A 25,592-nucleotide genomic window follows, 5' to 3' on the forward strand; every position below is an offset into this window, starting at 1 on the left:
TCCCTTTTTTCCTGCCCAAGAGAGATACCAGCTGATTTTGGTGTTTCTCATTCCTATTCATTCCTTTACATTTTTTTTTTTGAGAGAGAGAGAGAGAGAGAGAGAATTTTTATTTATTTTTTCAGTTTTTGGCGGACACAACATCTTTGTTGGTATGTGGTGCTGAGGATCCAACCCCGGCCGCACGCATGCCAGGCGAGCGCGCTACCGCTTGAGCCACATCCCCAACCCTTCTTTACACTTTTAATATATTTGTTTCTGTACATGTATACTTTACTATCTATGTTTAGTAGTTTGTTAACTAGTATAAACTATATAATTCTGTGGTTCTAGATACAAGAACTATATAATGAATATGTCTTTAGAATATGTAGTAAAAAATGAACGTGGCTAAATGAATAAATTTTAAAATTTTTCTGTAAATAGCAAAAAGTGTTGATTTTTCTAAAACATGTTTTTCACTTCCAGTGTTTGTGAGTTATTCACCCCTGTTGACGCATGCACCCCGGTCCATCTACATTCACACCGTATGATATAACAAAATGAATATGCCAGTATTATTATTTTCTTCTACTGATGATGAACATCTAGATTACTTGTCATTTTTTTGTTGTAAAAAGCACTGCTCTGAACTTTCCTACGCTTATCTTGCAGAGTATCTACCTAGAAGTAGTCTCTGGGTACAGGAAATGCATAGCTTCAGCTTTTACTAGATAATGCCTAGTTGTTCTCCAAAGTCTCTGTCCATGGATGGTGTAGCCCTTGAGAGATCTGGCTTGCTGGGGGAGTCTCAGACCCTTCTTTCCCCCTGCCCAGGTCTGAGGCCCTGTATTCACATATTCATCTATTTCCAGTCCCTGGCAATTTTAAGCTTAGTTACAAATTTGAAAGGAAGTTACATTTTATCATTTTTATATTTTTAAAAGGTGTGTCTTAGATTTTTGTAGTTGCTGATATTTTTTCTTGAATCTTCCTTTCTTCTTGCCCTTTTTTCCTCCCTTCCATATCTATTTTGCCCAATTACTAAAATCGAAAATCTCAACTTTATGTTATTTTTCTGTTTTTTTTCCTTGAGTACAGAGGTTCTTAACCTAGATGCAAGGACCTTTACTTTCAGTGTGGGGGTGGGATTCCTGAACCCTTCTGTAATTATATCCAAAGTTCATATGTGTGAACTCGTATTATATATTTGCAAAGGGAAGTATGCGTAATTTTATAAAATTCTCAAACCAACCCAAAAAAGATAAGAACCATTGCTCTATTCCTTTTTTTTAAATGCTGCACAGAAACATTTTAATAAATTAATTGATTTTACCTTTTAAGAAAACTCAGGCCTGTCTACATTAATTAAAGCAGTTTTAGAGTAATTACTGTCATTATTGTAAATGTGTCAGGAGGCCAAGCTCTGAAGTTATGTGACCAGGGCTTGTGTGCTATATGCTTAGCCATAAACTTCAAAAGCATGACTCACTAGAAAGAATGTGGCATTGTACATATCTTAAAGCTCTGTGTACAATATGTAAATATACAAATTCTTTATAAACTTTAAAAAAATAATTTCAGACTTTCTGAAGAATTGCAAAAATAGTACAAAAAGGCCCCATTTACCTTGTACTGTTCAACTGACATCTCACATGATCATCATATCATTTTAAAACCAGGAAGTTAACAGTGTTAGTACAGTGTTCTTAACTAACCTGCAGAACTTTTTGACATTTCCCAAGTTGTCTTACTAAAGGTGTTTTTCTGGTCCAGGATTCAAGTCAACATTCACACTGCGTGGTGGTTATGTCAACTCCCACCTGCAGTTGCTCAGTCTTTGTCATTCATGGCTTTACTAAACATAGCATCATTTTGTAAACTCTCTCTCAATTGGAGTGTCTTTGTTTAAATTCAGATTGTCCATGTGAGACAAAAACACTTTCTTAGTGTATGACTGTCTGGTGTTATGTGTATTGTTATCAAATTATGTATTGCCTACCTTTGAGGTAGGCAGAAGGTTTGAGTATTCTCTTAGCAATGTGTAGAAAGTTAGGGAGGAAGAAATTATGAGAAGCAGATCCTGTGTTAAATGATGTTTTTATTTTTGACAGTTACACAAATAATTACAAAGTAATTACTGTAGAAGTAATTGACTCTGTCATTTCTCCATTTTTTAAATTATTTGAAATTTGTTTTATCTCTCTAAAACTTTCTGAGTTTCAAAGGTTTTCAATTAGCAAAATGATAAAAATTAGGTTTTTCTGACAAAGCTATAAAAAGTGTCTTTAAAAATATACAGTATTAGGCTGGGGTGGTAGCTCAGTAGTAGAGTGCCTGCCTAGCACATGTGAGGCACTGGGTTCAATCCTCAGCACCACATAAAAATAAACAAATAAAATACAGTACTTATCCAATGCGAGTACAATTTTGTTTCTGAATTTCCTCCATTCTTTGTTTTCCTATTGCTAAAATATAGTAGTAAATTCCCTCACATTTTAATATCTTAGAGAACAGATTACATCTTCTAATCAGTAATATTTAGTAATGTATAAAGTCATTTTACAATAAATCACATATTGGAATTAGAAAATAGTAAACACCACTGTCCTTATGAATTTTACTGATGATTAGTTTATTGATTATTACTGATTAGGTGAATTAAAAACTAGATGTTGAAATCAATTTTGCTTTCAAAGAATACTTGATAAATAAATGCATTTTAAATTAGGAGGAAATATTAATAACATAGTTTTTGTTGTTTTTAATATGTAGTTTTGAATTATATAAAATGTAATTGCATGGAAATGTTGGTCTGTGGAGTATAATAAATCAGCCAGTACCTTTCTCATTTCAGATCACGAATGTGCACAGCAGCCGGGCTCTTGATGTTCAGTTCCTGGACTCTGGCAACGCAACGTCTGTAAAAGTGTCAGAGCTCAGAGAAATTCCACCTAGATTTCTCCATGAAATGATTGCAGTACCACCCCAGGTACAATATGTCTTAAGCCTGGAGATTTGCTGGAAGAGGTTTGGATGTGTTTGTGATCAGTTTATGAGATGCTTTCTCAGTTTTGATCTTGCCAATGATCAAAATCCTCATTTGTAAGAAAATTGAAATTTATCCAAATGTGGTTGTTTACCATTTCTGAAGTAAAACTTGGCTGACTTGGACAGAAAGCCCAGTCATACTTATACAGATTGTTTGATAAATGTTTGCATTTAGGTCCACTGAGGCTGTCCATTGGGCTGTGTTGTCCAGGTGGAGGTTCCATTTTAATTATTAGATGCCAATACCAATTCCTATAATTTCAGGATGTTCATACTTAATCATTTTCTATGACTTTTCCTCCATACATTTTAGTAAAAAGATTAATGACAGCCCTTTTTTCCTCTCTTATTGAACTTTTAAGTGATAAGAATTTTTAATTATCTTGAAAAATTGTTCAGGACTTTTTACTTTTTCGAGAAGTGGTGTATTTTGTATTAGAATTAGTATTTTTTTAAAGAGAGAGAGGAAAGAGAATTTTTAAAATATTTTTCAGTTTTCGGTGGACATAACATCTTTATTTTTTTTATTTTTATGTGGTGCTGAGGATCGAACCCAGCGCCCTGCGCATGCCAGGCAAGCATGTTACCGCTTGAGCCACATCCCCAGCCCTAAAATTAGTATTTTTTTAAATAGAACTATTTGGTATTCCGTAATTGCAAAATACCTTGACAGTGTTTTCTAGAAGACACCTCCTGCTCTCAGTATTCAGTGGATAAAACAGTAGCTGTGCAAACCTCACAGGGCTTGTAGCCTTTCTCTCACTCCGGCCTCCGTTGCCTTTTCTAGCAACAGCTATTACGCGGATGTTTAACTTTTATTCAAACCTGTTTTCAGAATCCTTTTTCTGAGTCCTTTTGCTCAGTTATAATATTGGAGGCAGACAGATCTTAAGTGCTGCTGTACTTTCGAACAGTTCTGGCCTCTTTATCTCCTTGGTGAAGCATTCATCCAGGGCTAGCCTTACCTCCAGGGGTTCCCTGCCTGGGAGGGAGGGCTGTGGCACACAGTAGTTTTTGTTATGCTGTAGCACCAACAGGTACTGAATGTTTTTTCTGTTAATCTTATCTGGATTTACTATTTAACATCTTTAAGACTACTGATAGGTCCTTAAAGGCTAGCTAACCCAAGCCTCTGGCTAACAGCATCTCCCCAAGAGGTTTAAGTCACAGTAGCAAACTAATGGTCTGTCAGCCAAAATTAATTCAAAATGTTGTGTTTTGGCTCTTGGCTCTTACCATAATTTAAACATGTAGGTTAGTTCCCAGGATTTAAAATTAAGATTTTTTTTTTCCACACAAAAGCCTACTTCTGTCTTTTCTTTTGGTAATACACAATATTGAGCCCTCTGCCCTATGGGCAGTGCCATGTTAGCCAACTTGCTGGCCCATTGGACCCCCCCATACTCCCCCCATTACTTGCCAGCCCCTGCAAATATTATAGTGCCCTCTCCCTCTGCTCTGAGTGACCCCTCCCCACCGCATGCAGCTGGCACTATGAGTGCTTGGACTGGAGGGAGGGGGAAGGACAAGAGAAGAAGGGGTTAGAGAGGAAAGGAGGAACCTGAGAGGTATAAAAAGGCTCACCTGAGGCTGAAGGGATCCCCAGGGTCACCTTTTGCTTCCTGCTGCAGTCATTCTACAGAAGCTTGGGAAATGGGGAAAGGCAGTAGTTTTGGAGTAAATGAGATGGCTGTGGATTTTAGGTTTCCCTGTCCCACCTAGTTCTTATCAAGGCATCCTTTAAAAAGTGAGCTCAAGTACGTGGTCCAACGAGTTACCCAGGAGATACTATAGAGCGCTGAAGCCTCTTGAAAGATCCTTGCAAAAGTTGTATTTTTTTCAAAAGATACTTCATTTTTAAGTCAAGCTTAGAGGGAAGGTCTGGATGTGTGTCCCAACCCTGTCTGCTCAGCTCTGTGGTCTTCCACAAGCTGGTTTCTCTGAGTTCTCACTGTCTATAAAATAGTGTCCCAGTGCCTGCCATGCAGAGGTGTTGTGGGACGGGAAGTGCCTGGTATAAGCAGGCCCTGGCTCATAAAAGAAATAAAGGTAGTAGTAGTGACATAAATAGAGCCAGGAACATAGGGACCGACACTCAAACCAAGAGCTCTTGCGGTCACTACCTGCAGTTGCTGTTGATGCCCTCTATCTGGACAGCAACTTTTTGTAGGAAAGTAATGCTGACATTACTCTTGGGTTCAAGTTAACTTTTCCATTGTGTTTTTTCCCCCCACAGGCTATAAAGTGCTGCTTAGCTGATCTTCCGCAATCTATTGGCATGTGGACACCAGATGCTGTGCTCTGGTTAAGAGATTCCGTTTTGAATTGCTCCGACTGTAGCATTAAGGTTAGTTATTTTACTGGTCCTGGTACTTCTAGAAAGGGATCTAGAGCCATTGATCAGAGGGCCACTAGTGGTTTGTGTGGAAGAATTTTGTTACTGTAAACTGGTGCTTTCACATTGGGCACATCTTTATGTTCAAAATATTGGTTACATGTGTAGCCCGTAAAATATCTCATGGATTAATTGTTTCTTATTTAAGAAGTTATCCTGTATGCCTGATATTACTTTTAAACCATTTATTTAATTTTTCCCATTATTAATAAGATAGCAGAGATGGTTCTCTATTTACACTTTTGTATTGTGATAAGGAATTAAGTCATCAACAAAAGGACATATCACTTGATAAATGTTTCTTATAATTGAAAATGTCCTTTTTTAAAAATTAGAATAGGTTATAATCATCTTTTGTTTATAACTTTGGTTATTTAAATTTCTTATTTCACTAGCTCTTGTTTCATTTTCTGCACTTTTGCATCTTAAAATGAAAAATCATGCTGGGCATGACAACACATGCCTGTAATCCCAGCAACTTAACTTGGAGGCTGAGGCAGGAGGATCACAAGTTGGAAATCAGCCTCAATAATTTAGCAAGATCCTGTCTCAAAAACAAAAAAGGACTGGGTGTATAGTTCAGTGGTAAAGCACCCCTGGATTCAATCCCAGTACCACAAAACAGAAAAGAAAAACCTTGTTCTTATTTCTAAGAGCAGAAATAAATGTAAGATGATGTTTTCTGTTATTAACTGATGCAGATATTGTTTTATATAAACATATAAACACACAATGCCCTCAAAAAATGTCTGCATGAAATCTCAGATTCACTCTAGCTAACACCATTCCCCTGTCTTTCTGTTCCCCTAGGGTTGCATTCCATGTGGCTGCATACTTAGTTCCACACTGTTGTATATTCTTCAGTTGTCATGTGACAATATTGTTTTCTCAGCTACTCATTTTTTTCTAAGCCACTTGTTAAACTCCTGAAGCTCTGGTATTTGATAGAAATTTTTAGTGTATCATTAATATCCAAACTAACTGATGGTCAGTATCTCATTAGTACCTCAAAACAAACTGATAGTCAGTATCTCTTTAGTACCTCAAAGGATGATTTTAAATGGAATCATCTCACTGGGAAAAAAACATTTTTTTAAGTAAAATACCTTACTGATGTTTCCCGCTCTCACTGCCTATATTCCTGCCTTTTCATTTCTAGCCCTGTCTGATAATTAGATGCAACTAGAAGTGTCTCACTACGATAAACCAGATAATGAAAGATAATGAAAGTCATTTACAGTCATCTAGCCTTTGGGACACATGGCAGTGTTGTCCCAGTTATCAGTACATGGTATTCCTGCACAGACACCCCTTAGCAGAAAGAGCAGAGGTGGCTGGGGAGTCAGAACGTCTTCTGGGAGAAGGTGCAAAACTGTGGTGGGGCTTTCTTTTCTTCTCTCCCCAGGTCTCTTCTCCATGTAGTAAGGATGAGGGGTGAGGACGTACAGTAGGCCAAACAAGGAATTGGACTCACGGGTGTGGGGATGTCCGAGCTTTTTCTTTTCCATTCCAGCAAGGGTATACCAGCCTGGAATGGTGACCAGGGCTTTTGCCATCCTCATGATTATGTAATTGTTGAAACTGGGTGATGGGAACTCACCATGCTATTCTATTTTTTTGGAATGTCATTAATTTAAAAGCTCTCATCATGACGTATGGAACCACTCTTCTCAGTGATAATGACCTCTGTCTAGCAAGTGGTAAGGTTTCCCCAAAGCTTTTCATTTCCATAAGACTGCTGCTGCTTTATAGATTATTTTGACTTGATTCTTTTTATTGCTAGGCTGTGACAGACAGTTCATCTTACCTTAAATAAAATGAATTTTAGCAGTATGTTTTGCAAAATGCTGTGCTTTCATATTTAAGATTAATATTATAACTGCCTCTCAAAATTCAATGTGAATTTGGATTTCTTATTGATCTTTGTATTTTCCAAAGGTTACAAAAGTGGATGAAAACAGGGGGATCACATATGTGTATTTATTTACTCCCAAGAACTTCCCTGATCCTCATCGAAGTATTAATCGGCAGATTACAAACGCAGACCTGTGGAAGCATCAGAAGGATGTGTTCTTGAGTGCCATATCCAATACAGTCAGCTCTCCCAGCAGCAAAAATGGTAACACACCCTTGTCAGGCCACACTGGAGAGAATTTCAGAAAGAGCTTCCCAGAAGTCATCAAAAAGCCCATGGCGGACCATACCAGCTCTTTCTCTATGGAAGAACTGCCACCTCCTGTCCACTTGTCGAAGCCAGGGGAGCACATGGATGTATATGTACCGGTGGCCTGTCACCCAGGCTACTTTGTCATCCAGCCTTGGCAGGAGATACATAAGCTGGAAGTGCTGATGGAAGAGATGATTCTGTATTACAGTGTGTCTGAGGAGCGCCACATAGCGGTGGAGAAAGACCAAGTGTATGCTGCAAAAGTGGAAAATAAGTAGGTCCTAGAACAAAGCTTTTTATTCCGCTCCTAAGAAAAATGTGTAGCATAATACCAGGGATTCTTAATCTCAACAGGGGTATTTTGAACCACACAAATGTATTTGGAATGTGAATTAAAATCAGTGAATTGTGCAGTTTTTCTAATAATTAAAATGTCATTTATCTAAAAATCTAGTTAACTATACTCCTGTTAAAGCCTAATTATATACCGAAAATGAAGGTTTAAATGTTTTCCCACAATACTTTTATCCAGAAAATGATTTTTCTCATTGACTTTTTTATTTTAAAAGTAAAATGTATGTTATACAAAATTTACAAAATATACAAAAGCATAAGAAACTAAAATTAGCTACCTAAACATAATAGTTGCTAAATTATTTATGTATTTTTCTGGTTTTATACGCATATTTATATATTGGTATATTATTATTATATAGAAATCTGTATCTGCTTTTCTTCCAACATTATGCTATGAACATTTTTCCATGTGGTAGAATTTCTTTAGTAATATTTTTCATGGCCAAATGATAATATGTCACATGGAGAAATCATAATTTTTCTCTTTTGTTATGTAGGATTTTTCTCTCAGATTTTTCACTATTATAAGTAATAATAGATTATTATTATAAACTATAAAGCTTTGCATCTCTGATGTTTATGGAATAGGTTCCTAGAAGAGAAATTAACCTGTTGAAATTACTTGTTGAATCTCAATATGTCTAGATCAATATACATTATACATTTCTCCCTAGCAGTGTGCCACCCTTTATAAGGAAGAACAGTGCATTACATCACTGTTCTTTGGCCTTGGGACTGTGAGAACCATACTTCTTACACATGTTTAACACTCAAGTCTGTTTTCCTATACTGTCACGCCTGGATCCACACTCTCCTCCCTGAGTCTCGTGGGATGTGCTGGTTCCATCCCAGTGGAGCCCAAGCTCTCCATTCTCCACTCTTCTGTCGGTGCATGCCATGAAGCCCTGGGAAATGGCACCTCAGCCCATCTTTTCCTCTTGTCATCCCTCTTAGGGGAACATACAAGCTTAACATTGATGCTGAACAAGAAGAGTTGTCTCCCCTCCTCAACACACACACACACACACACACACACACACACACACACACAGAGGGACCCCATGCTCAGGTTAAAAAGTCATACTGCTTATTTTTTAAGCATTTTAAAATATTAATTAATTTTTTAAGTATTAATTTTAAGAATTAATAAAATACTTTTATTCCTTAAGATAGAAAACATAGTCATGTATAAATGTCATTTTCATGGGAGAGAAAACCTAATTTGTAGCTCTCAAAAGTGAAAAGTATAATTATCATTTTGAAAAGCATACAACTCTACTTTTCACAAGGTTTTCATCTTCGAAAAATTATTTTTACTATGTCATATGTCATGTTATTTACAAACCATAAGCATAAATGGGTTTAATTCAGTTTGTGTAAGTTTGCCTTAATCAGAATTCTTTGCAATGTAATTTAAAAACAAACCATTGTTGACTATCATGAGGAGCAGATTAATGATGGCAGGGAGGTTCTACTTGGAGGAAAGGGGTTACCAGGGAAGGAGAACTGATAAACTGGAGGCCTGTAGTGTGGGCCCTCTGCCTCCCCACCCACCCTCTATGGATTTGAACAGTTCTGCCCAAGAACTCTTGGACTTTAACTAGTTAAGTTATTACCAGATAATCAAGGATTGTTTTTCTCTTTGTTTTTAGTACCGATACCAGGGATTCAATTCGGGCACTCAATCACTGAGCCACATCTCCGTCCTATTTTGTATTTTATTTATTTAGAGACGGTCTCACTGAGTTGTTTAGCTCCTTGCCATTGCTGAGGCTGGCTTTGAACTCGCGATTCTCCTGTCTCAGCCTCCTGAGCTGGTGGGATTACAGGCATGTGCCACTGTGCCCAGTTTTAAGTGTTGTTTTATAAATAAGAACAGATTATCCAATTTTTTTTAAAGCTTCGTGAACTGACAGTATCGTTAGAGTGTTTATCTTGCTTAAGAGTCAAGACTATTTACTACTATACCTTTTTCCCAACTATAGTAGGCTAAGACTTAGGAATTTTAGATATTTTTTTTTTATTAGAGTGGTTTCCAAATTGATTCCAATAAGAAGCACCTAGAAGCCCTATTTAAAATACAGATCTCCTTCATCACCCCAGGAATCCACCATCTCGGTGGTGGAGCCCCAGATCTGTGTTTTTAACAAACTCCAGGGGATGCCTTGCACTGAAGTTGGTGATCTAGTCAAAACGGAAGCCTTTATGAAGCTTCTAGTTTTGAGAATCAAAAGCTGAATAGAAATACATCACATTTGTTTTCTGAGGCTTTCTCCCCACTGCTCTGTACCTCTTTATTTATGGACTGAAAATACAGACCACCATCTTGTTGCCCTGTGCAATTTAAAGACAATGCTATTGGTAAAAATCAAATGTTTTTGTCTCTTTTTGCACTCACACAACTTAGCAACTTTTACAAAACTGGCATTTCTACATACTATGTCCTCTTCAATTTGATCAGAAATTTTTATTAATAGAGCTTATCTTCCAAATGATGGTTATTATAATGCCAAGTAATGCCCTAGGGACTGAGACTCATGCATTACTGCCTGTCACACTCTGAACCTGTCTGGAGGTTCCTTGGAGCTCCTCCAGTGGCCACCAGTCACAGAGAGTGCTTTAAAGTTGGCCTCTTTTTTGGTAGGTTCTTGCTGTCTACTAGGGCAGCTGAGTGGTTTGTAGACCCTTCTCGAAGTATTTGCTGGCCAGCCCCTGCCTAGCAGTATGTCACAGTAACAAGTCTGCCATTCCCTGGGCTTGGGGTTGGCAAACACATTCCAGAGAATGACTGGGCCTTCCACCTGAGGTGGAGTCCCTCTCTGACCATTCAGGTACTGAGACCACCTTCACAGACACTTTCATCTCAGCTGTTGCAAGGAGTGTTCCTTTCCTTAACTATAGGACTTCAAAATGGCACTTCATATTTTAACCTCCAAGTCTAGGTTTTTCCCATTTTATCAATGTCCCCAGGAGGGAAAAGTATTTTCATGTGAATTTCTTTTTGGTTCCTTGAATTCCAGATCTGAAACCAGGCTCCTATTGTTTCCCACCCTCTTGCCACATCCAGGTTCTTTATTTTAGGGATGAGTTGGGTTTTGTGCTTGGTTTTGGTTTTCAGTTTCCTCCCCTGGCATAAAATTATCAAGTTTTTGTTCAAAGCTTTTTTGATCTCTCCCCAGCCTCTGGTCTCAGGCTTTCTCCTCCATTCCCACACGCACCCCCTTCCACCGTGCCCTCCCTAGCCACCTGTGCTTTCATCTCAAGCATTTTCCACCTGTAGCTGGTCTGCACGCATCTCTCTTTTCACCTCCTAGACCATGGGCTACATACCAAATGTGTGGCTGTTCTCTGTCTCCCCAGGGTGAAGGGATCGCTGGTCTTGTCCTGACCGTCCTCCATGGCATGTTTCATTGTGCTTAAGGATGGTTGGTGGTTTATATATCAGTGTCCCTCATTAGCTCTGTGAGGCCCAGCAAAGTCTCCTGAATGAGCAGATTTCATCAGATGAGCCAGTGGCAAAGCCAAGAATCGCAACCTTTGGGAAAAGCAGCAGCAATGGCCTTAAAAACTTCTACAATTATATAGCTTCTATTTTGATAACCATTACTTACATTAGTTATTCTTTTTTAATATTTTTAGTTGTAGGTGGATACAATACCTTTATTTTTTTTTATTTTCATGTGATGCTGAGGATTGAACCCAGGCCCTCACACATGTTAGGCAAGCACTCTACCACTGAGCCACAACCCAGCCCTAATTATTCTTTTTCTCACAAAATGTTTACTTACCCCTAAAGCCATTGTTGACTTTGTGTGTTTTTTCTTTTTAATCCAATGTGAAACTAGGTGGCACAGGGTGCTTTTAAAAGGGATCCTGGCCAATGGACTGGTCTCCGTGTACGAGCTGGACTACGGCAAGCATGAGTTAGTCAACGTGAGGAAAGTACAGCCCCTGGTGGACATGTTCCGAAAGCTGCCATTCCAGGCAGTCACCGCTCAACTTGCAGGTAACTTCTGGAGAAGCTGAACTCCTGCTGCAACGTAGCTTACATTGTCCCTTTTATCCTGGGTACTTAGTTAAGTGCAGAGTCGTTGGCCCATTGAGTTTTTGGTGCTTTTTTCCTGTATTTTTTTTTAAACACTAACAACATCCTGACCATAGTGGAAATAATTTTAATGAACCTTTCAGTCAAGTTCTTCCATTATATCTACCGTTCCTAGTCTCTGTTTATGGTTTCGTGCATGAGTATATTTTTAAAGCTGCAAACCTAGTACAGGTGCATTATTGCATTCTGCTCTTCATTTTAGCATTTTGTTCCCTAATAGTTTGGGGGGGTGGTTATTTCATGGTTTTGCTCATTATTATTTTCCCCCCAGTACTGGAGATTGAACCCAGGGGCCTCATGTGTGCTATGCACACATTCTACCACTTAGCCACAGTCCTTGTTTATTTATTTTTGGCACTAGGGAGTGAACCCAGGGGGCACTTACCACTGAGCTATATCCTTAGCCCTTATTTTTAAATTATTTTTTTATTTTGAGACAGGATCTCACTAACCTACTAAGGCTGGCCTCAAATTTGTGATCCTCCTGCCTCAACCTCCCACATTGCTGGGATTATAGGCATGTACCAGCTGCGTCTAGGCCCTGCTATTAATTTTTAAGGTGTAAAATATTCCACTGAACTGACATTTCCCTGTTGTTGAATAATTAGGTCATTTACAGTTTTTACTGTAATATTAAGAAAAACTTTGCAGACATGTATACTAGCAAAAACAAAAACACAATTGAAGCAATCTAATAACCAAATGGAGACAATTTCATTATTATTATTATTGCACAAGTTTATTTGTTGCATAAATTATACTTTACCCAGTGAAGTATTACATAATCATAAGACACTGGTGGGTCATTTTCATGGCCAAGTGAGTTTCCAATTTGCATCACAACTGTCAGCATGCAATAGTATGAAATTTCGCCACATTCACACCTGCCTCTTGACATTAAAATGTGAGGTGCTAGGGCTGGGGGTGTGGCTTGGTAGCAGAGCACTTGCCTAGCACGCATGAGCTCCTTCCCCAGCACTGGAAAAAAAATTAAATCAAGGCTGGCCTCAAATTTGTGTACTAGATTTCATAACTGTTCAGTGATGCCTCTTCGCAGTCCCATCTAATGAGGTTCTTTGACCTTTTGTGAGAGCAGTGGAGATGTGGATGGCTCCCAGTGAGCTCCCACCATTAGAGAGCATGAGCTGTTGGACGGAGCTCAACCCGAAGGCCTGTCAGCATCAGCAGAGGACTTTGAGGCCAGGAGGCCTGAGGAGGGCAGACACAGGAGTCAGCTGGCTCTCTATGTCCTGCTGCACTGGGATAGGGGGCATTGTGACCATGACACAGTGCCATCCTGATTGATCCCTTTGCTACTGCCTGTAGTCCTCAGCCCCACTTAGCCCAATATGTATCACGGGGACAGAGTGATTTGATCTCAGAAAGAAATTATATCTTAGATTCTTATTTGTTAGAAAGCTACTTATTGCCTTATTTTGAAACATTTGACATTTTGTCTGTCTCTTTCTACTAGAATTCAAAGGACATTCTTGTGATAATGAGAACTAAAGCAAAAAATGATGCTTTGCACATGACTTGGTGCCAGTTAGTCAGCTTTGGACTCAAATCTCTTAAGTAGCTTTTTCAGATTTAATGGTTACTTGTTTCATTTTCACATTTAATGCTTAAGTTTTGCTAATTACACATTCTGTCAAACATGATCATCCAGCTGCCCAGAGAAGGAGTCCCTGTGAGGAATGAGTGCTTAAAACCATCATCCCCATCGCTGGCATGGCAACTAATGGTCCCTGTGCTTACTCCGTGCTAGGGACTCTGCAAGCCACTTAGATCTGTCTCCTCGTCTAGTATGTGCATCCCATGTTATAAAGTTCCCTCTAAGCACTGCTTGTGCTGCATCCCACAAATTCTGATATGCTGTATTTTCATTTTCATTTAACTCAAAATATTTTTAAATTTCTCTTGATATTTTTTGACTCATGTGTTATTCATTCTCCAAGTGTTTGAGCATTTTCCAGCTATCTTCTTGTGTTGATGTCTAATTTAACTCTGTTGTGGTCTGAGAGCAGACATTGTGTGATTTCTGTTCTTTTAAATGTGTTAAGGTGTTTTTTCTGTCCCAGAATGTGGTCTTTCTTGGTAAATGTTCTATGTGCTTGGAAAGAATTGTAGTTTGCTGCTGTTGGAAGAAGTAGCCAATAGATGTCACTTTTAGTAGTCAGAAGGAAGTAGTCTAGAGATGTCAGTGGATTTATAGTGCTGTTGAGTTCAATGTGTCCTTACTGACTTTCTGCCTGCTGATCTGTCCATTTCTGATAGGTGGCTGTTACAGTGTCTGACTGTGACATTGGATTCATCTGTATCTCCTTGCAGTTCTGTCCTTTTTTGCCTCATGTGTTGACATTCTTATGTTAGCTGCATGCCCATTAGGGATTGTTATATCTTCTTGAAGAACTGACCCCTTGACCATTATGTAATGCTTCTCTTTGTCTTGCACTGAAGTCCACTCTGTCTGAAATTATTACACCTATATCTGCTTTCTTTTGATTAATATCAGCATAGTATATCATTCTCCAGCCCTTTACTTTTCTTTATATTGTCTTTAAAATGGATTTATTTTTGATAACATATAAGTGAGTCAGTGTCTTGATCCACTCTGATAATCTCTTTTAATTTGTGTATTTAGACTAGTAACATTTAAAGTGATTATCAATATAGTTTGAGTGATACCTACCATATTTATTACTTTTTTCATTTGTAGTCTGTGTTCTGAGTTTGTTTGTTTATAGTACCAGAGATTGAATCCAGGGCCTCATGCTTGTTAGGCATAATTGGTCTTATTTTTGTCTTCCACATTTTCTGCTTTTCTTGATTTTAATTGAGCATTTTAAATGGTCCTATTTTTCTCCTTTCTTAATATATCAATCCTATTTCTTTTACTCTACTTTACTTTTTTTGGTGGTTGCCATAGAGTTTGACGTACACATTTAAAAGTAATCCAACTGGACTATTGTTTTCTTTTTTCTCTGGTGCTGGAAATTGAACCCAGGGTTTCACATATGCTAAGCAGACACTCTGTCACTGAGCCATATCCCCAACTCCAAAGTCTACTTTTTTATATATATTTATTTTTTAGGTGTAGTTGGACACAATACCTTTATTTCACTTATTTATTTTTATGTGGTGCTGAGGATCAAACTTGGGGTCTCGCATGTGTGAGGCGAGCACTTTACCGCTGAGCCACAACCCCAGCCCCCAAAATCTACTTTTAATAGTTATCCTGCTTCAAAGGTAGTACAACCTTGTAATAACAACCTTATAACCAAACAGTTCCTTCTTCCTGTCCTTGCCTTATTGCAGCTACTCATTTCACTTATTTGTACAGGCATATATAACCAAATATGCTGCTGTTGTTTTTATCTTGAACAAACAGTTATCTGTTAGATCAGTGGAGAATAAGAAAAATAAAATCTTACCTTCACTTATTCATTCTCTAATGCTTTTCCTTTCTTTATGTAGATCCAAGTTTACTTTTCCTTTCCTTTGCAGAGCTTCTTTTAACATCTCTTCCAAGGTGCCTACTGGTACCAGACTCCTTCAGTTTCCAGAGTTTGGCTTGGTTTTATTTTTTAGGTGGTCCCAGAGTCTGCACCTGGGCGCTCTCATCTGCTAGGTGAGCTCCACCCAGCCTCTCTCCTTCACTCTTGAAGGGTACTCTCACAGGTTGTGGGTTTCTTTCTCTCAGCACTCCACTCTCTTTGCTTGCATGGTTTCTGAGAAGGTAGATGTCATTCTTTTCTTTGTTCCTTTGTAGGTGAGGTGGTTTTCCCCTCTGCCTTCTTTTGAGATTTTTCTTTCTCTTTGATTTCCTAAAATTTCAACATGATATGCCTTGATGTTTTGGGGAGGACATTGAGCCTCCTTGGTGTTCTGAGTTTCCTGGACCTATGGTCTGGTATGTGACACTAATTTGAGGAAATTTTCAGTCATTTATTCAGATAGTTGCATTCCTTTCTCTTTCTTCTCCTTCAGTTTCCCGTCATACACATGGTGGCACCGTGTGTAGTTGTCCCCTGGTTCTTGGATATTCTGTTGCGGGTTTATTTCATCCTTTTTCTCTTTGCCTTTCAGTTTGGGAAGTTTCTATTGTCACATCCTCAAGAACAAAGATTTTTTTTCTCAGCTTGTCCAGTCTACACAGGCACCTACTAGAGAGACGAGTGACGTAGACGGGAGTTTCATGGGAGTCCCCTGTTGGGACAGGGGCATTTCAAGTGTTTTTGATCTCTTAATTTTTCTTCTTTGTTTTTTCTTAAAATTTACATCTTTCTGTCATCCATCGGGTGAGGCATAGGTTTCTTGGGTGTGAGTGCTGGAGCTGGAACCCAGGGCCTCACACACATTAAGCAACCACTGAGCTACCCGGAGCCCCAGCCCCGTGTCCTTACGCTGTCCACTTCATCCATTAAAGCCCTTAGCATATTAATCATAGTTCTTTTAAATTCCTGGTCTGATCTTTCCAGCATTCCTGTCATATCTGAGTCTGATTCTAATGCTTGTTCAAACTCTTCAAACCACGCTTTTTGCCTTTGGCATGACTTGTGAAAGGTGGACACAGTGTCCTGGGGAACGGGACTCTGGTAAACAGGCCTTTGGTAATGCCATGGCAAGGTGGTGTGGGGGTTGCAGTCCCATGTGTGGCTAGGGCTGAATCTGGTGAGCCTCTGCCCCAACTGTGAACTTGCCCAGAGCTTCTCAGGGTTTCCCCTTAGGTGGGGTAGGGTGGCTAGAGGAGAGAGGAGTTGGACAGTTCCCTTCTCCAGGTGGATTAGGCTCTAGTGGAACCCCAGCAGGTCACGTGCTATTAGAACCATTTTTTCCTGAGAACAGGGCTTATTAGGAGCCACCCCCTACTAGAAGCCCAAGGGGACTTTTCTCTGCTATTCACTGTGAGAGCCTGGAGAGAGGAGGTCATATTCTTGGAGGGAAAACTCTCAGACTTTTCTACAGGCCTCCAGCTGTTCATCATTCTGCCTCTTGGTCATTGGTTTGTGCTCCAGCAAGTTGTGACTCATAGTATCTGCCTGTCTCTCCAGTTTAGGGGGCAGAAGACTACTCTGTGACCCCACTTTTCAATGTTTTTAACATTTTACTTATTGTTAAAATGAAACAATAACTTCTGAATTTCTTGCACGCCGAGCCAAAACGCAGAAGTTCTGCCAGCCACTTCATTGGATTCTCCCTGTTAGGAGTCTTAGTCCTGTTACTGTGACTATAATGCAGATCAGGAAAGAGTAGCTGAGAGAAGTACCACCCCAGGGCCCAGAGCCTTGACCCTGCAGTCTGCCTCTCTGTGCTTGCCTTGTTTTACTGTGTGCTTCCTCCTCAGAGTGTAAGGTGTAGCAGACCTGGATTTGAGTCCCTTAACTGCTCAGCCTGTCCCCATAACAGTCAATCCCCATCCTCCTTGTGTCTCTGAATGTGTGGGTCGGTTGAGCAAGTGTGGATGAAATCAGCTTTGTAGACTAAAACTGCACAAACACATGTTTCTTTTACGCTTAACAGAAACTCGGTGCTGCTCTGGGGTCCCATCTCCAAGCCCAGTTCCTCTTCTAGGCTCACCTCTGCTAAGCCTTTCTTCCTACAGACTTGCTCTTAACTCTGAGCATCAGATGACTCACCTGAAGGGAGGAAAACAGCTAGAGTGGACGTGATGGATGTCTCTTACTCAAACGAAGGCACCCGCTAGAGAGAGTAGACTGGGAGTTTCATTGGAGTCACCTGTTGGGACATGGCCATTGACGTCATTACTTTGGTAGACTTGATTCACATCCACCCAAGTGAAATTTGGGAATACCCCTCTAACCAAATAATTCTGGAGCCTAAGTGGAATCCATAGGGTGTCCTGAGAGTATAAATGAGAGTACTTAAGGTTCTCTAGGGTCCTTGGGCCAAACCCCTTACCCACTCATAAAAGGGATCCCTGGGTGCTTACCTCCCAAGGCTCCCAATGAGTCATGGCTTCACTCTGTCTTTAAGGACAACATGACATCCTTTGCAGCAGTACTGCCTGGGTGTACATTCAGTTTCTGGATCATAAAGTAAAGGAGCCGCACTGTCGGGTCATTCCTTACCTTACTGATCAGGCTCTAAAAGGGTTACCTTTTTCCTTCTTAAATAACATGGTTCTAAAAAATTGTCAAAGCTGCTAAAGACAACGATGAGACTTCTAAACTTCTCGTGGGAAATTCTTAATAATCCAAGTCTTTAGCCCTTTTGCTATGTAGATAACAAGCCTTCTAAAATTATATCTAAAACCCCCAGACTTTCATTCCTTGGGACATAATTCATAGTTTGTCTAATCTAATATATGTGGTCTTAATTTATACTAATAGTTTCTTGAAAAATATTTTTTCTTATCTCAATTTTATTTTCAGATCTTACATAGAATTCTCTAACTTGATCTCAAGTTCAAAAGTCATAGAGATTTAAAGATGCACAGGGCTTAAAATTCATCTGGCAAACCAGTTTCTTTTGTGATAGGTAAACTGAGGCCTGAGAGAGGAGCCAAGTTGTTTAGGGTCATACCACTTGATAGAGGAAGGAGCTGGGAATAGTAACACATATCCTGACTTTGAATGCATGGTCTTTTCCATGGTGCTGGGTATAATTTTTAAAAACTATACTATAAATAGATCAGATATCAGTCTTTTCTATTTTAAACTATATTTGGTCCATCAGGGAAAAAACTTAGAAAAAAATTTTAATAATATCATTGACGTTTATTTCCCCTGGATATGTCAACTATTAGTTTAAATTTACATAGACTTTATGTATGGGAAATGTGTGTAATCTTTGTGGGGAGGGTACTGGGGATTAAACCCAGAGGTGCTTTACCACCAAGCACATTCTCAGCCCTTTTTATTTTTTATTTTGAGACAGGGTTTCACTTAGTTGCTTAGAGCCTCCCTAAGTTGCTAAGGCCTTGAACTTATGATCCTCCTGTCTCAGCCTCCTGAGAAGCATCTCAAAGTAAACTTGTGTTTGTAGGTAAAGCCTTATAGAAGTGGCTCCACTAGAGTAGAACTATAAGCTGGACGGGTTTATGATTGTTCTGCAAGCATCTTCTGGCGTAGACAGGTCTAATCTGGGATGCTCAAGTTACTCTGGAATTGACTGAATGTTTTTCCAGGATAATGGATCAAAGAAAGGCCGTTTGACACCTCACTGCTACCCTGCTCTCCCTGTCTTTCCCCTAGGAGTGAAGTGCAGCCAGTGGTCTGAGGAGGCTTCAATGGTGTTTCGAAATCATGTGGAGAAGAAACCTCTGGTGGCACTGGTGCAGACGGTTATTGAACATGCTAACCCTTGGGACCGGAAAGTAGTGGTCTATCTAGTGGACACATCGCTGCCAGACACTGATACCTGGATTCATGATTTTATGTCACAATATCTGGTAGAGCTTTCAAGAGTTAATTAATCACTGCTTCTGAGACCTTGATGACTAATTCAGATTTTTTTAGCAATAACAAAATGTAGTAGGCTTTAAAAACATCATATTTCTGCTACATGGCTCTGACTGTTGTGGGGGATTGAAACGAATATGCTTATGTTTGATGAAAGATATTTAACAAGTTTTGTTTTAACAGAGTTGACTTTTCAAAGAAAATTGCACTTGAATTATTACTATAATATTAGAATAAAAATGTTTATCAATATAAAAACTGACTACCTTGTAATTTCTAGGCTTTATGATCATAAGGTGAAAGTTTCCTTTTCTGTTCCTGCCTTCTTGCAGTGCTGAATTCCTCTCCAGTTAAACAGAATTTTATGACTTGACCATACCCTGATATGGTGGTGTATCCCAAAGCATGTGAAGATTTGTCCTGACTCATTAGCATATCAGCACTGTCACAGACCAGGCAAACTAGCACACACCCTTGACTCCAGACCTTCAGTGGCTTCTCATTGTCCACAGAATCCAGACCCAAGGACAGGCCTTCCACAGCCCCTGCCCAGACTTGTCCACACATCCTGCTTCAGCCACATTGAACCTTTATCTGGAACCTAACCTCACGCATTTTCATCCAGGACTGCTGACGTTCTACAGCAAGACTCGATACCCTCAAACCGTGTTTGTTTATTCCCACAACCTGCAGCTCATTGTCCCCATCTGTTTTCCATGCTTGACCCCCACGCTGACCACAAGCCCTCCCTGGTACCACTTTCTACTCCGTAATACTCTCCTGGTTCCCATATCTCAGTGCACTTCACGGTACACAACTAGTTATCTGTACCCACCACCTCAGGGAGGGGAGGGACAGGCTTAGTCATCTCTTTATCCAGCAGTTCTCTGTATAGTTTGACAGCTGGTCTGGCTGGTGAGAAGATGAGTCTTGATTTCTATTGTCAGACGGTTTGCTTGCTGTCTATACTCCCACCATTGTTGTTTTCTGGCTAATAATGTGACATCACTGGATGTGGAGTTAGGAAGGGAGGCACCTATATGGCTCTTATGGCCCTAGATGATGGACTCCAGCATACACTGTGTCATTGACAATGGACAGAATGGCATCTTCCCTAGTCAGGCACTTGTTATATGCTTGCTAACTGATGAGTAGATACAGGGGCTTTAACCCTGATGTAAAGATGGAGTGGAGAGGCCCCAGACTGAGTGGAGCAATGGAGACTGCTAAGGTAGCTCAGTGCTATTGTGCTTGCCTAGCATGCAGGAAGCCCTGGGGTCCAATACCCAGCACCAGAAGAAAAAAGAAAGAAAAATGTGATGGGAATGAAGGAAAAAATATTGAAATTTAATTTAGTTAGCTTAGGTAAGAAGACAAGAAAAAGTGAAGTCAGGTCTTAAGGACTAGGGTGATGATCCTTACCCAGTTTGAATGGAAGATTAATACTTTGGTTTTGCACAGACTGAATTTAAACCAACAGATCTCTGTGTGAAGATACATACAAATTATTAGAAATATGGGGTGAATTTAAGGGGAGAAAACCAGGCTGGAGATAACCACTCTTAAAGTCATTGGTGTTTACTCGAGAAAGTTTTTACTTGAGAAAACAAAAACAGAAAAGTAGAGACAAGATAACAGTAGAAATTATCTCTAGCTTTAAAAAAAAACATTTAATATTTACAATTAAAGTGGTTCAAAATCAAGAGTATTATGCCAATTGATTAAAATATTTATGATGAAATTTTAAAATTCTGATGTTTAAGTGAAATAAAATAGTGTGGATTTTTTTATAATGGTCTCTTTTCTTACCCCCCCCCCAAAAAGGCAAAAATTCTCAAATGTCTACAAGTAAGGAAGAAGTGGTTTCTACTTCACTGACTTTAGACAGTGTTTCCATTTTTAAAATCAATTAGTTGCTGATGTAAGTGTAAAATTAATCTGGTGTTAGGACAGTTTGATAAATTACTTGGCCTCTCCCTCATACCATATTCCTAAGTCAGTTCCAGGTGGATTGAAAACCTAAACAGTGAAAGCTAAGACAGAAAAACACCTTCAAAATTCAGGTCTAGGAAAGAATTCTTAAATGGAACACACAAAGTACTACCAATAAGGAAAAAAGATTGATACATTGTATTAAAACTAAGAGCACCTTTCCTGAAAAGACATTGTAAAGAAGGTGAGATAGCAAAGCAGAGTAGAGGATATCCCCCCTGAGAAGTATATTGAATGTTCAGTACAACTATTCAGAAGAATACATTTGAACAAATACCTCACAAAGGAGGAAATCCAACTGACCATATAAAAAGGCCACGGGGAAGGCAAGCTGGAACCTCAACTAGATACTATTACTCATGGACCAGAATGACTGTTTCAGTTTTCCTCAGTGGTATTGAAGATGTAAAACTGCTGTGTAAAACGGAACTTTGGAAGAGTTCAGGCTTCTCTCTTCTAAAGTTAAGGTTGGTCATATTCTGCAACCCTGTACTTCCAAAAGCAGTGTGTGCGCTGGTGCAGAATATATTGGCAAAAAAATGTTAACAGTAACACTTTTCATAGTAGTTACAGGACTCGATGTTCCTTAATAGTAAAATGGATTTTTTTCAACTAATGGTATATTCATATGATGGAAAACTCCACAGCAATAAGAACAAATTACAGGTACGTGAAACGTCATGGATTTATCTCACAGAGTTGAGCAAATAGAAACAAATTGTAGAGGCTCAGGAAATCAGGATAGATTACCCTAAGGGTCAAGAAGTTGAGCATCTTTGGGAGGGAGCTAAGACCAAGAAGCAACAGGCTGGTTTCTGGGCTTCTGACACGTCCTGACAGAGGATTGGTTTGCACAAATGTTCATGCCTTTAAAAGTCAGGAAATAGCCAGGCCAGATGGTGCACACCTGTAATCCCAGCAACTCAGGAGGCTGAGGCTGGAAGATCAAAAGTTCAAGGCCAGCCTCAGCAATTTAGGAGACCCTGTCTAGAAAAATCAAAAGGTGTGAGGATGTAGCTCAGTATTAAAAAAGAGGAGAGAATAGAAAAGAAAGATCAGGAAGCACATTTATGTTGTGTGCTCTTATATGTTTGAGACCACAACAAAAATGTTTATAAATAATCTGAAATATTAAATCACTGCTTTGTTTTAAAATATATGGCACATACGCCTTGAAAAGAGTCTTATACCTGTGAGTTTTATAATATAGAAATACATCTTTGTGAAAATATTTTTAAATGTTTTTTAAAGTGTTTCTCTCATTAGTAATCTATATTCCAGGATTAAAGAGCTTATTTTATTAGGGTTTCCTCCTTCAAAAACTTTTCCATAATAATCCAAATGGAGATGTGTCCCCACATCCCTACAAATTCCTTTGTATGAGCCATTTGTTTTGTTTATTATAATACTTAAAATTTCTGTTTGGGTTTAGGTGGTTTGTTCTGGAAAACACAGCCTTTTGAGAAAGTGGGACTTTTTGTGGTGGTTATTTTAAGACGTTCGTTGGACGCTCTATTCTCTCTCAGTAGAGTGGAGAGAATGATATTCGATTCTGTGTTGGAATTACACGTTCACCAAATGATAGTTATTAAAGCCTGGGCTCCTGCCAGACCTAGCTGCGCTGCTAAGATGGGATAGATCTCTACTTCAATGCAAGGAGAAGGTGCGGCAGCCGATGGGCTGGCCTTGCTCCGTCCACTGTGAGGACCTCTTAAAAATTCTAGACCCCGAGGGAATTAAAAATCTGCCCACCTTTTTCCAAACAACTCTACATCGCTTAAACTTCCTGGGGTAAGTGGGAAAGGGCAGATAACACATTCCCTCGGCTGCGGAGCCGGCATCCAAACCTTTTTTTTTTTTTTCCGCCCTGAGCTCCCACCCAGCGGGTGTCGTTCTGGGTCCCGGGACCTTGCGCTGAGCTCGGGCGACCCCGAGTTGGGGGTGGGGAGGGCGGCGGGCGGGGCGGGGCGCGGTGACAGCGCGGAGCCGGGCCCGCCCCTGGCTCCCACCCCCTGGAGCCCTCAGCGCCCGCCCGCCCCAGCTCGTCCAGCCCCGCGCTCCGCTCGCCCGCCTGCCGCCCGCGCTCGCCCCGCCGCCGCCCGCGCCCGCGCCCGCGCCGTCCTCGCCGCTCCGCGTCCCGGTAAGCCCCCCACCCTCCTAGGGTCCCTCTCGTGCTTGCGGGGCTCCCTGCCCCCGCGCCGGGGCCCCAGCCATATCTGGGCAAAATATTCAGCTGTCGCCGCCGCCGCCAAGAGGGACTGAGCGTGGCTCTCTCTATAAATAGCTGCCGCCTCGGATTGCCATCGGGACCGGGGAGCCCGGGTGTCGGGGTCCGGCGCCCCGCGCTCCGCTCCCCCGGCGCTCCGCTCCCAGCCGCCTGGCGCGCATGGCCCGGGCCAGGGCGCCCGCCCTCTGAGCCGCGCCTGTAAACGCCAGAAAGAGCCGGGGGCTCTGGCAGAGCAGCGCCGGGGCCCGGGGTCCTGGTGGAACGGACTCCCCGCCGCCGCTGGTCTCCGGTGCTGCCGGCCTGAGCGCCCGCGGGGCGCGCTGCTGGGTGCAGGTGCCCGCGGAGCCGGGCCCCGGGGCGCGGCCTCCTCCACCCGCGGAGAGTCTGGGGGTGGGAGTGGGAGCACGAGGCTCCGGGGACGCGGATCCCGGGTTCGCGCTGAACCGGCCTGTGGCAGGAAAAGTTTCCCAAACTGCGGGAGATGGCAAGGTTTAAAGCACCACCACACGCGCTTTACGCAGCCGGGCGGAGCGGGAATCAGCCTGGAGACAGGAGCCCCCTCGCTACGGTCAGCTAGTGGAGTGGCCCGGGTAGGGTCCTACCCTTCTCTGGACCTCGCTTTCCGGGTTTGCAGGGAGAGGTTAGGTCCCCGCAATGGAGCTAGGAGCGCGGCGGTGAGAGCGGCGGGGCGGGTTCGTGACCGCCTGCGCTCCCACCACCTGTTCACCAGCTCCAGGCCTGGGACACGCTGGGCACAGCCGCCCACATCAGGAGGGGTTGCAGAACTCAGAGACTGGTGGATCCCCGAATCGGGTGTATTCTAAAACCCACTAGAGCCCTCCAATACCCTGTGTCATACACTCCCGGGGGTGCTTACTGTCCGCTGGGTAGCCATCGCCTTGCAAAACAGCAAGGGACCCATACAGCTTTAGACCCAGTGAACTGGGCAGGGCCAAGGGTTCCAGTCCAGAGCTCCCTGGCCTCAGTTTCCCCGTCTGTAAAACACCTATGACATGCCCTCGGAGCTGCACCGCTCCCTCCTCTTGCCCACCCACCACTTCCGTTATCGGCCCTCTTTGAAGTGCTCATCTTTGCCCGCTCAGACTCTTGAAAACCACTTGGCCTAATATTAGGTGTCCACATCACACAGCCCGCCCCTGAACCCAGGTGCTAAGACCTCAGAGCACCCCGAGGGCTCCATCTTTCTCCCCAGGTGACGGCCATCTTGTCCCGAAGCGCCTCAGAGCCCCCTGCTCAAGGTCACGCTGCAGAACAGCAGGTCTGCAGGCTCCGCCTGTTTTTCCCCATCTCTTTCCGACCCTTCCCGCTGTGCAAGCAGGTCTTGGGACCCTCTGAGCACCTAGTCTATGCCCCTCTTTTGTGATCTGCTACTGAACAGGACTTTCCTTTGCTAGAGCAATGGTGCTGTCACCCTAGAAGGCTCAGTTTTGTTCCTAATGCCTCTATTACATTTTCTCCATAACCATCTCAAAGCCTCAGAGGTAAAATAATTAAGGAGAAATAGAGCCATGTAACAAGGTTCTCATCCATTCAAGCTGCACAATAAGCAGACAGATGAAAAACAAGGAGCACCATCCCTTTAGTGTGTTCTCTCTGGTGAGCTAGTCTTTTAAACCCACTTTTTCCTCAGTCATTGGCCCCTGGGTTCCTAGCAGCCTAAGTGGAAAGCCAGAGTCCTCTAAAAATAGCCTCCGCCCCATCTTATCAGGGTCTCACACCTTCTAGCTACTCTAGGGTAGGGTGGTTTCCTGCAGCTCAGCAAAATATGAAAACAGGGAGCAGGTAGTGGCAGCTGTGAGTATCAAGGGAGGTCTGGCCTGGGGGTCAGAATCCCTGGCTCCAGCCCCAGCTCTGCTGCCCACCCAGAGTGACCT

The 25,592-nt window shown here is 41.5% G+C and overlaps 2 protein-coding genes across 4 annotated transcripts in view; both read left to right on the forward strand.

Annotated features, from left to right (window-relative positions):
• Tdrd7 (tudor domain containing 7) overlaps nucleotides 1-19,736 on the forward strand; it is a 67,288-nt gene extending 47,552 nt beyond the window's left edge. The window contains exons 13-17 of the mRNA XM_078047847.1: nucleotides 2,837-2,971; nucleotides 5,267-5,377; nucleotides 7,364-7,866; nucleotides 11,795-11,955; nucleotides 19,272-19,736. Of these exons, the coding sequence (XP_077903973.1) occupies nucleotides 2,837-2,971; nucleotides 5,267-5,377; nucleotides 7,364-7,866; nucleotides 11,795-11,955; nucleotides 19,272-19,492 (1,131 nt within the window). The 3' untranslated portion in view covers nucleotides 19,493-19,736. The remainder of the gene's footprint in view (nucleotides 1-2,836; nucleotides 2,972-5,266; nucleotides 5,378-7,363; nucleotides 7,867-11,794; nucleotides 11,956-19,271) is intronic.
• A 3,368-nt stretch (nucleotides 19,737-23,104) lies between these two features.
• The window catches only part of Tmod1 (tropomodulin 1), a 77,379-nt gene continuing 74,891 nt past the window's right edge, over nucleotides 23,105-25,592 (forward strand). The window contains exon 1 of one of the 3 annotated variants that reach the window (XM_078047855.1): nucleotides 23,105-23,261. In XM_078047855.1, coding sequence (XP_077903981.1) covers nucleotides 23,146-23,261 — 116 coding nt within the window. In that variant the 5' untranslated portion in view covers nucleotides 23,105-23,145. Of the gene's footprint in view, nucleotides 23,262-23,496; nucleotides 23,611-25,592 lie in introns of those variants that run through there. The other 2 variants (XM_005326305.5, XM_078047856.1) reach the window with 2 other exon arrangements.

This window comes from Ictidomys tridecemlineatus, chromosome 4 (assembly GCF_052094955.1).
Source record: "Ictidomys tridecemlineatus isolate mIctTri1 chromosome 4, mIctTri1.hap1, whole genome shotgun sequence".
NCBI lineage: Eukaryota > Metazoa > Chordata > Mammalia > Rodentia > Sciuridae > Ictidomys > Ictidomys tridecemlineatus.